The sequence below is a fragment of the Sapajus apella genome, unplaced genomic scaffold (genome assembly GCF_009761245.1).
Source record: "Sapajus apella isolate SASKATOON/1434 unplaced genomic scaffold, GSC_monkey_1.0 scaffold126, whole genome shotgun sequence".
NCBI lineage: Eukaryota > Metazoa > Chordata > Mammalia > Primates > Cebidae > Sapajus > Sapajus apella.
This window is the reverse complement of record NW_022437066.1, coordinates 1,690,923-1,701,532: the sequence shown is the minus strand read 5'-3', so window position 1 is coordinate 1,701,532 and position 10,610 is coordinate 1,690,923. Positions and strand designations below refer to the sequence as shown.

Sequence of the window (10,610 nt, the reverse complement as noted above, 5' to 3'; positions counted from 1 at the left end):
GGTCATCTCACTTCTGCGGGAGGGGAGGTTGGGGGGAGGTCTCACTTCTGCGGTAGGGGATGTGGCTGCCCACGCGCATCTCCTGCACCAGCTGTGTGAGCATGCGGTCCTCCTCCTCCGTCCACTCCTTGCGTTTCAGGGTTTTATTGTGCTGCTGGAATTTCTGGAGGCACTGGAAGGCACTGCGGTTGGTCTTCCCAAGGCCCAAACAAAAGCAAATGGGTGTTACTGCACTGCAGGACATCCAGATCTGGCTCTGAGTGCTCCAGGCCACAGGTGGGCCCACCAGCCACTGGGGTGACCCTTTTGCAGACCCCGGCTCTCCTCCCAGACTCCTGTGGGCTGATGGAGTGCACCCCAGGGTAGGAAGACACTACACCCACTAAAGAGGACCGGCAAGACCAGGTGAGAAGAATCAAATCTTTACTTAAGAAAATATGAAGAAGAATTCACAGCAGGTTACTGATGTGACTCCAAAACCACACTGCAGCTCACTCAACAGAGAAACTCCCAGCTGGGCAGGGGCCAGGAGGCGCGCTGCTCTGCATGTGGCGTGCTCTTTAATGCCTGTGCTAGCACCTTCTCTCCCTTCTCCAGCCCCAGGGTGTCTCCATCTAAGGGGTGTGGGGTGGGACAACCCTTGGCGTGGCATCCATGTCTCAGGAGACGCCCTCAGAAGGGAGGGCCCCGAAATGACTCTCCCAGCTTCCCTGCGTGGCTCAGTTCAGCAAGCCCACCTTCAGTCTACACAGCAGACCATGTGCCCAAATCTTGGAAGGGGTTTTCCAAGGGCTGATGAGTGTTACCTGAACCCAGTTCTCTTAAAGCGAGCTGCTGGGTGACAGAGGGCACCCAGGGCTGGACGTGGTATTGCTGAGCTGTGAGATTTGCTTCCAAGGCTTTCTTCCCTATCAAGTCCTTCCCAGCTTGTTACAGTGCAGGTCAATCTGAGACTCGTTCACCACAAAGAAAACCACTGCCCCCAGCTGTGTGAGCCACAGGCCAATCCTAGTCATGTGTGAGCCTCGTTCCCCCAGCCACCAGGCCCACAGGGGAGCACTTCTGGGGGCATCGACAGGCTTAAGGCCTCACCCGTCCTCCTACATTCAAGCCAGCACTTCCCAACCAGGGGAAATAGAGATCCTTCTCACACCCATCCCAAGCCTACCAAAGGATCTGGGAAGGCAAAGGACTGGAGGGTGGGGCGGGGTTCAGAGCCCAGGCCCAGCTGGGGGAGCTGAGAGCAGCGGCCCCACAGGAGACTGGAATGGGGCTGCCGAGGCCTTAGCCTGGCTGTGACAGGGCCAGAACACTTCCCTGCAAGGAGAAAGGATCTGGTGGGGGAACTGCTGGCATCGCGATTTCCGATATTCACAGAGAAGCATGTCTGACTGTGTGTTCCAAGGAGAAAAAGCCACTGATGGGATGGAAGACAGTAGAGGGTTCACGGGGAGAAAAACTGCACTCATGGTTTCATCAAACCAGCAAGACGGAGTGGAAGGGAAAGAGGCCACAGAGTAACACAGTCCAACACACCAGACCCAGGCAGGGCGCCAGGAACACTGACCCTCCCCGTAAAGCCAGAGGCTGGCCAGGCGGGTGACAAGGCAAAACCCAGCCACATGCTGCTTTCATGAAAACACCTCAAATGATTTTTTTAAAGGCCAAAAATACAGGGATGAGTAAAAAATGTAAAATAAAGCAGGAGTGGCAACATTTTTACCAGGAAGATGGAATTTAAGCTTAAAAAGAATAAGGAAGATAAAGGGAGAAGGCCTTTGTTTTCTTTTTTTTTTGAGACAGAGTCTCACACTGTTGACCAAGCTGGAGTGCAGTGGCACAATCTCGGCTCATTGCAACCTCCACTTCTTGGGTTCAAGCAATTCTCCTGCCTCAGCCTCCCAAGTAGCTGGGATTACAGGTGCATGCCACCACACCCAGATAATTTTTTTGTATTTTTAGTAGAGACAGGGTTTCACTATGTAGGCCAGGCTGGTCTCAAACTCTTGACCTCAGATGATCCGCCCGCCTTGGCCTCCAAAAATGCTGGGATTACAGGCATGAGCCACCACGCCCAGTTGATAATGACTTTTAAAAAAAACATAATTTGCAAAGTAAATACAGTCATCATGGCTGGGAGCCGAAATGGCACCACTGCACGCCAGCCTGGGCAATAGAGCCGAACTCTGTCTCAAAAAAAAAAAAAAATCCCAAAACACCAAAGTCGTCATACAGTTATGCAGGCTGGGCACAGTGGCTCACGCCTGTGATCCTAACACTTTGGGAGGCTTAGGCGAGGAGGACTGTTTGAGCCCGGAATTCAAGACCAGCCTTGGCTCAATTCGGTAACTGATATAAATTAGGCCCTACGTACAGAGATAAACAACTTTCTCTTAAAAACAGTTTTGGCAAGTTTAGCTTGGTCTGCTACATCAGGTGCTCGGCCATAAAGTAATACATCTGAAAAATGGAGATTCTACCGATCACGGCCCTAGGTCAAGTTCCAGTCAAATTCGGATAAAGAACCACCACAAGAACTCCCAGAAACCCAACTATTTAAAAATGGAAACGCAGGTTCCTAGATGAACCTAGGTCCAAAGAGACAGTAAAAATGGAAACGGCGGCTACTCTGGAATCATGAAAAACCAGTTCACACCGAGCTGCTCGCAGAAGAGCGTAGCCTGAAGAGCCTTCCTTATCACGACACAAGGCCCACATACGTCAAGAACCGAGTCCTCATGCAGGAAACCAGAAAAATGGCAAAAAGAACTCAAACGTTCTTTAGAAACATCAACCAAATAAACTCCTGAGGTTGACGGAGACAAAGGACTAAAAACAAGAGGCGACAGACGTGGGTAAGCTGAGCCCGCACTGCTGCCTGGAGAGGCCCGGGGGGCGCAGCCACAGCCCGTGTCAGAGGGAGGTGGGCGGGCTGCCTTCCCCAGGGCCACAGCCTAGAGGTGGCGACACACAGAAACCTGGCGGTTAGCGAGCACCGGGGACCCCGCACCTGTCCGGCAGTCTCCCATTACGGAGCCCACACGCCCTCAGGCCTCCTGGCCCCCGGGGTCTGTGGCGGGTTCTTACCCCCAGCTCCTCTGCAATCCTCTGCCACTCCAGGTGGCCGTGTGCGGCTGCGATCACCTGCAGTCGCTCCAGCTCCTCCCTGCTCCACTCCTGCTTGTTGATGCTAGGGTGCTCCGAGTTCTGCCAGAACTTCTGGATCTCCTCTGCGCTGCGGCTGCCTTCAAACTGCACCAACAGAGACATTCAGCCTTGTGTGGGTAACCTCCCTTCTGGGCACTGAGGAGGGAGAGCTAAGCAGACCCCCAGCACAACTGGCGTCTGAGGAGTATCTTACTGCCAGTTTATTTCCTTTTGTACATAATCTCTCCCTAGATAATCACACCTTGGTTTATAGTCGGAGGAGCGTCTAGAGCAGAAACATTGCAGAGCATGAACTACGGAACAACCATCACACCAGGACAGGAATCCACGGCCCAGGCGGCTGTGCCCCTGCCTGAAAGGGCATGCGCTACATGGCAGGCTGGCCCAGGCAGCAGCGTTCAGTATCGTAAAGAAACCCGCTGTATGGCAGGCTTGGAGCAAGACTCACTCCTCCTGAAAGGGAGTTGTAGTTTCTTGCATCTAGTTCTTGGGGAAAGCTGGTCTCAGGCTGGTAATCTCGCGTACGTCCGAGGGCTCAAAACCCTCTGGTATAATCGTATAATCGCACCCAGCTGGTTGTACACCATCAGCTGTTGCGGCTGTGCTGACTCAGAGCATCCTCCCATAGAAATTCCTAGAAGTAACCTGCCCCTGGATTAGAGACGTTGCACACTGCACCCTCCTTGTTGCACACGGCCCACCTCCCTGCCTCGGTGGCCTAATGGGGGAGGACCCCTTGCTTATCGCTCACGTGACTGTCTTGACCCTATCACTGTCCTTAAGATGACCTTACTCACTACCCTTCCCCACAACCTGTACCTAACGATACAGACGCGCCTGGACGCTGGGGACCTCGCCTGTCTACACCTTTGGTGGCATTGGCCCCCCGAGCCCAGCTGCCCCTATCCAGTCCTTCAGTGTTCTGTCTCCTCATTTCTTGGATCCCATGCCTCAGCACAGCGATAGGGGACACCCCACGACCCTAGTAGGGCCGGACCCTACAGCCTTGCAGGCCACTGACCCCAGGAGTGCCCTGGACGCAGCTCCAGGCTGAGCTGTTGCTCTCGCCAGTCAGCTGCAGGCTTCCACGGCTGCCAGTAAGTGGAATCTTCGTCCGGCTCACTGGGCCTTGTATAGCCAAACACGTAGACTTGGGTCCGAATGCAAGGCCAGGGGCCTTGCAACTGTGTCTCAGAAGGGGCTGTGCACCAGCAGGAGGCCCTCATGAGGCCGCTTGCCACTCCAGACCTCTGGACATGTGCTTCACCGAGGTGGCTGGGGGGTCACATGGAAGCTGTAGCTTGGGGGTGTGTGGCCTTAACCCCCAATTCCAACCGCACCCGGGGCTACAAGCAGCTGTGCTGTCAGCTGCTTGGGGCTCAGACCTGCCCGACTTACGTTCATATTGGAAATCTTCTCCCAGTCATGGCTGTCCAGCCTGTTTCCCAGCAAGGCCTCTTCAGGAAGCTGGCTGGAGGAAGGGATGAGGGCATTGGCGCCATGCCTGGCCTGGGGGCTCCCCTGGGCCCTCCCGGGAGGATCCCCTCACTTGATGTCCTGGATCTCCTTCTCGGCCTCCCTGGCCTGCTTCTCCAGGACCTGCCTCTCTGGCTCACTGGAGACTCTGCTCTGCTTCTGCTGCAAGTACTCAAGCCTGCAAAGCAGAACAGAGGTGGGAGGGCCGCGGGCCTGAGGGCGGCTGGGTGGGATGGGTTCTCTTCGAGGTACAGGGCAAGCAGTGTGAGCTCAGCTGGGATTCCGAGTCTCCCTCACCCTCCCTGCCTCGGCCTCCTCACCCATGAGGGAAGCTGCAGCACCCACCTCTAGGCTGCCACCCGGGTCGGAAGGGCTGCAGTGCCTGCTGAAGCAGAGGCTACCGCCTGCTGGCCCCCAAGTCTCGGAGCTTGCCACAGTCCTCCCAAACCTCAGTGCCCTAGCTCCCAGCCTGTGCCTGGCACAGAGACGCAGCTGTGGGCAGATGTCCTGACTCATGCCCAGTGAGGCCACAGTGAAGAACCACTCCCCAGCGCAGGCCAGGGAGGAAAACCCAGCTTTCCCAGAGCCTGAGGAGGGTCCCATGATCGCCACTGCAAACCCTGACTACGCACATCAGGCCACGGGGTGCAGGCGGGTCCCGGGACCCCAGGCCTGGGCAAAGGCCTCTCAGTGCCCAGAGACGCCCTGGCTGCTTCGATCCTCACGGCACCCCCTCTGCCTCGAGAGCTCATGGTGGCTGCACAGAAGACACGTGGGACCGCGGCCAGCCCGGTGCTGCTGGGTCTCCCGGCTCTGGGAGCCCCTGTCCTGGACCACAGTCATCCAGACAGCAGCACTTGCCATCCAGTGCTGACAATAAGGCCATGCTGTGCCTCGCTTCAGTCACGCCTTATCACCCCATCAGCAAACAGGTTTCAGGAAAGGGGAAAGAGAGGCCCAGAGAAGAGAAGCGGCCTGAGCCACACACCTCACTGTGGCCGTGTGGACTGACCCCGCACTTAGCCGCCTGGCCACGGGGAAGCCCCCTTGAGGGGGAAAGAGCATAAAAATCCAGGCATCAGCCTCTCTCCATGGCTGGCAGGAGCCACTGCAGGGCAGAGGCATGCAGCTAAGTTGAACCTCCGCCTAGCCCACACCGCCCGGCCTCGACATTTCCTGTTGGCTGGGAAAGGCTGTTTTGTTTGTTTTTGAGACAAGGTCTTGCTCTGACGCCCAGGCTGGAATGCAGTGGTGCAATCTCGGCTCACTGTAGCCTTGGCCTCCTGGGCTCAATCGATCCTCCCACTTCAGCCTCCCAAGTAGCTGGGACCGCAGGCGTGCACCACCACACCCAGCTCATTTGTCTGCTTTTTGATTTTACTTTTTCACAAGCCATGCTACCCAGACTGGCTTTGAACTCCTGGGCTTAAGAGATTCTCCTGCCTTGGCCTCCCAAAGCGCAGGGATTCCAGGCGTGAGCCCTGCACCCAGCCTGAAGACTGTTTCTGACCTTTGTTTTCAGACTTACTTCAGTAACTTGGGCTGAAGCAATCGCTGCAGGCGGTCACTCACCACTGACTTTCGGAGCAAGGCCTTTTCCCAGTTCTTCCCTGAGGAGAAGCCACAGTGCCATCACTGAAGGTCTGGGTCCTCTCCACGGCCCAGCTCGGCGGTGGGCATGCACTTCCCGAGGCGCTGGGGGCGCCCACAGCGAGTGAGCAGCATGCCAGGCCCACAGATGCAGCCCCTCCACCCAGCAGACACAGCTCCACCCAAGGCTTGGTGCCAGCTCAGTGCATGGTCACCACGGCTCTGTGGCCCAAGACGAGGCGGGGAGACCGAGCAAGAGGGTGGGGTGGGGCCCGGCCAGCCCCTCATGACTGGCATTCTGGAAAGGACCTGCTCAGCGTGGGAAAGGCAGAGGTCAAGGGGCCAGTCCCAGTGGTCAAAGCCTGAAGGAACCATGAGGTCACAGCAGAGAGACGTCTGACAACTTGGGGAGAAACCAGAGAAGGCAAGGCTTTGGGGAGGGGTTCCCAAGTTCAGGGGTGCCACGGGGCCGGCCGGGGCTCTTACATTTGGTCACGAGAAGCTCCTCGAAAGCCTTGATACCCTGGGCAGCCTTCTCCCGCGTGTCCTCGTTGGCAGGGGGCCCCTGTCAGGGCGCACCACATCACCAGAGGTACAGGGCATCCCTGCGGAGCCCACAGCAGGACTCGGGCCCCTTCCTCCGTTCTCCCCCACTGTGAGGCTGAGGGGTGCAACCCTGTTGGCCCCTCCACGAGGCTGAGGAGTCAGGCCTTGCACACGAAACATGGGTACCTACACGCCCTGGAGCCCAGCACAACGCAGCGCAGAGGTCAGCCTGCCCACCACAGATGAGGCGGTTTTAAGGAGGCTGACCAATGTTATCTTGAACTCAAGGGAATTCAAGACACCCCACAGCAGGGCCTGGGGACAAGAGCCCTTCTGATGAGAGCAGGCCTCGGCTACTCACCACGCCGGTAACCTTGTCCTTGAAATACGGCTTCATGAAGTGCCCCATGTATGTGCTTGGGGGCAGGCTCTTGCCGTCCTTCACCTTGGTGCCTTTGGACCCAGCCAGATCCCTCATGAGTTCCTCCTGTGACAGACACAAGGCAAGGACCCCCGTGGGCCGGCAGCAATGACTCTCCCTGTGGAGAAGGGGACCCGGGGCAGGGGAGAGGCAGAGCACTGGGGAGCCCTGGACCTGGGAAGCCCAGCTGTGGGAGGCTCTTGGGGTGGGGAGGCATGGGCACTGTGGGCACGGCCCATCCTACCTGCTGCTCCCGGTTCTGGGCCAGCAGCAGGTTGGCATCAGCCAGCTTCTCCTGGATGACCTCCTGGTAGACCATGTTCAGCTGCAGGCAGGTCTCTGGGTCTTCAGGGAGGGTTTTATCCTTGGGGTCGTCCTCATCGTTGCTGGCTTCACCCCACCTTTCTTCGTCCTGGTTGTGAGCCAGAAACGGCACATAAGGAGACGAGGCGTGGACGGTCCCGTCCGCAGGGGCCAGTCGCCCATTGCTGGGCCTCTGGGACACCGAGGCAGCTCCAGCGCAGCAACAGCCCATGTGGAAGCAGGAAAAGGTCCTCGTGGGCAGCAGGAGGGTGTCTGAGCCTGGGAGTGGCCTGTCGCTCTCAAGGTGGCCCGTGTGAGCCTTTCCTAATCCACGGCAGGTGGAGCCCCATGCTGGAACGTGCCAGGGCTGGGGCGACCCTGAACTCTGTCCCAAGCCCATCGTGTCCATCACCAGCGACGCGCGGGGAGTAAGTGCGTGTGGTAGCAAGTCTCTGCAGAGCCAGGAAGCAGACGCGGTGAAAACACCTGGCTCCAGTGGGTGCTCGCCGACAGATGGCGGACCACATGGCCGCTAAAACGTGAGCTACTGACTTGGCGGAAAAAAGCAGCAAATGGCAAATGTTTTCCAAAGGAAACAAAAGGCAGTTACTAGTGGCTGGCCTCATTGGGCAGCCGCCACGTGCTGTTTAGGTGCTATTTCTCTTTTTTTTTGAGACAAGGTCTCATTCCGCCATCCAGGCTGGAGGGCAGTGGTGCAATCACGCCTCGCTGGACCCTCAACTTCCTGGGCTCAAGTGATCCTCCAGCTTCAGCCTCCCAAGCAGCTGGGACCACAGGCATGTGCCACTGTACCAGCTAATTTTTGTACAGCTGCTCGTGTTAACTGATGTGTGCTATAACTGTCCCCACTATCCCACAGGAATCTGAGGCACAGAGAGGTGCGCTGTGAGAGGCAGGACCCAGGTGCACGACTCACAGCTGCCCATGAGTGACAGATGCCACACTGGAGACAGAGGCATACAGGTACAAGCTCAGAAAAACGCCAAGAGATGTAAACACCAAGCTGTTCCCAGTGGTTATTTCTAGGGACAATTTCAGTGATAGATGCTTTTTCTAACTTCTTTTATAACAAAAGTGCATCATTTTTACAATGCAGAAAAACCACCAATATGGTTCAAACCACACCCCCTCCTCCCAGGCCACTGGGGAAGGTGGTGGCAGGCCTGGTCCAGTGGCACAGCCAGGTCAGGCAGCAGTTACCGAGATGAGGGCATCAGCAGCGTCTGGGTCCTCAGAGGGCGGCGAATCTGTCAGAAACACAAGCAGCACAGTGCTGGGACCAGCGCTGGGTTGAGGTGGGGCGCAGCTCACCACTGCTTCCTGGGCAGGGCAGAGGACAGAGGGCCTGGGGCCGTGAGGTGATGAGAGAGCCTCAGGCTGTGAGGCTTCAGTGAGCGGACCTTCCCTCCCCAACAGTGGGGTGGGCACTGGACCAAGGCGGGGTCAGCCAGACAGAGAAGACTCTGACTGCATGCTGGGGAGGCCCAGGCACATGGGACAACGCTACACAGGGCTCATTGGATGGCACAGGCTGTTCTGCACTGAAGAGACAGATGGGAAGCTTTAGTGGAAAATGGGCCTGTCCTTCCCAAGCTCAGCCAGTCAGAGGGGAGGCACGGACACAGAGGCCCTGACCACAGGAGGAAGACAGCAGGTTGCCTCAGAGGCAGGCCCTAGGTCTAGGGAGAGGGGGCAGCAAGGCTGGGAGGTCTCCCATCAAGGCAGCAGCTGGTGGGGCTGGAAGCAGGTTGGGAGGGCAGGCTGTGGGAGGGGAGGCTATGGGGTGGGGTCCGTGGGGAGGGGAGGCTGAGAGGAGAGGAGATCCTGGGGGTGTGAGCTGTGGTGACCATCCAGGCATGGACTGTCCAGGCTGCCGATGGGTGAGCTCCAGACCTGCCCTCTCAGGATGGTCCACTCCAGAAGCCCCGCACAGGGCCGAGGCAGCCAGGGCCAGACCCTGGGAGGCCTAGAGCCCACGGTACACACACAGCCAGCAGGTTCAGGGGCCAGCAAAGAAGGAACTGTCAGAAGCTCTCTGGCTGGAGGACAGGCAGGCACCAGTGTTGGCAAAAATTTGGGCCTGGTCCAAGCAGCACCAGTCATCATTTTATCATCATTATTATTTTTAGGGACAGGCTCTTGCTGCGTCACGTCCAGGCTGGACACGAACTCCTGGATTGAACAATCCTCTCTCCTCAGCCTCTGGAGTCCCTGGGATTACAGGCCAGAGAGATCACAGCCAGCTACCATCACACCCTAATGTACCTGAGAGGAACCCAGAGGGCAGACCAGCTGTTCTTAACCTGGCCCCCGGGAGGCCAGTGCAAGGCACTCACCTGCTTCAGAATCTGACTCGAAACTTGATTCTGAGATTTCCATGTGCGTGCTGGAGGAGCTGGGATCCAAAATCCTTTCCAGCTCCTTGATTTCCTGTGTTATCTTCTCTCTTTCAGCGTCTATATCCATGACTTCGCCTACTTCCAAAACACATCCCAAGATGTTAGAAACCAAGACCATGTCGGGATCCCATTCTCCTTCAAACACACCCGCCCGCATGGGATGGCAGGAGCCTGCTCGGCAGTGGGCACTGAGCTCCTCAGAGAAAGCTTAAGAGGCCAGGCTGAGAATTGGGGAGCCCTGGGGCTGCAACCTCATACCCTTCTGTACCCCATGAACTCCTGATATGTGCTCTGCCAAGAGCCTAAGCCCCAAGAACGTCTCCTGACTGCTCTGAGGCCACAGCCAGCACAGGCAGGGAGCGGATGCACAAGAACAGGCCCCACTGTCCAGTCTCTGCTCCCACGCCAAGCCACTCGGAAACTCGCCACCCAGTGCAGAAGGTGTGAGGTGCAACAGCAAAGTCACCACAGGGCAAGGACACAGCCCGTGATCCCCACGCAAGCTAAACCCGTGGCCACAGCTTAGGCTATCCTGCTCTCCCGTGGTGCAGAGCTGGACCCACAGAGGACCTCTGAGAAACGTTCAGAGAGAGACACAAACTGAGACTGCCCAGGCGACGGGACGGGGAAAGGAAGCTCCCAAAGGCAAGGCTGACCGTTCTCTGCACATCCAGAACGGCCCCTGG

The 10,610-nt window shown here is 57.4% G+C and overlaps 1 protein-coding gene across 12 annotated transcripts in view; it reads right to left on the bottom strand.

Annotated features, from left to right (window-relative positions):
* SNAPC4 (small nuclear RNA activating complex polypeptide 4) overlaps positions 1-10,610 on the bottom strand; it is a 28,501-nt gene that overhangs the window by 16,713 nt on the left and 1,178 nt on the right. For 4 of the 12 annotated variants that reach the window (XM_032261751.1, XM_032261758.1, XM_032261757.1 and 1 more), the window contains exons 2-11: positions 9,862-10,117; positions 8,726-8,772; positions 7,446-7,613; positions 7,142-7,267; positions 6,721-6,799; positions 6,173-6,254; positions 4,718-4,822; positions 4,567-4,639; positions 3,088-3,252; positions 46-193 (exon numbers count right to left, since the gene is read on the bottom strand). In XM_032261751.1, coding sequence (XP_032117642.1) covers positions 46-193; positions 3,088-3,252; positions 4,567-4,639; positions 4,718-4,822; positions 6,173-6,254; positions 6,721-6,799; positions 7,142-7,267; positions 7,446-7,613; positions 8,726-8,772; positions 9,862-10,081 — 1,213 coding nt within the window. In that variant the 5' untranslated portion in view covers positions 10,082-10,117. Of the gene's footprint in view, positions 1-45; positions 194-3,087; positions 3,253-4,566; positions 4,640-4,717; positions 4,823-6,172; positions 6,255-6,720; positions 6,800-7,141; positions 7,268-7,445; positions 7,614-8,725; positions 8,773-9,861; positions 10,121-10,610 lie in introns of all 12 variants that reach the window. The other 8 variants (XM_032261754.1, XM_032261753.1, XM_032261759.1 and 5 more) reach the window with 4 other exon arrangements.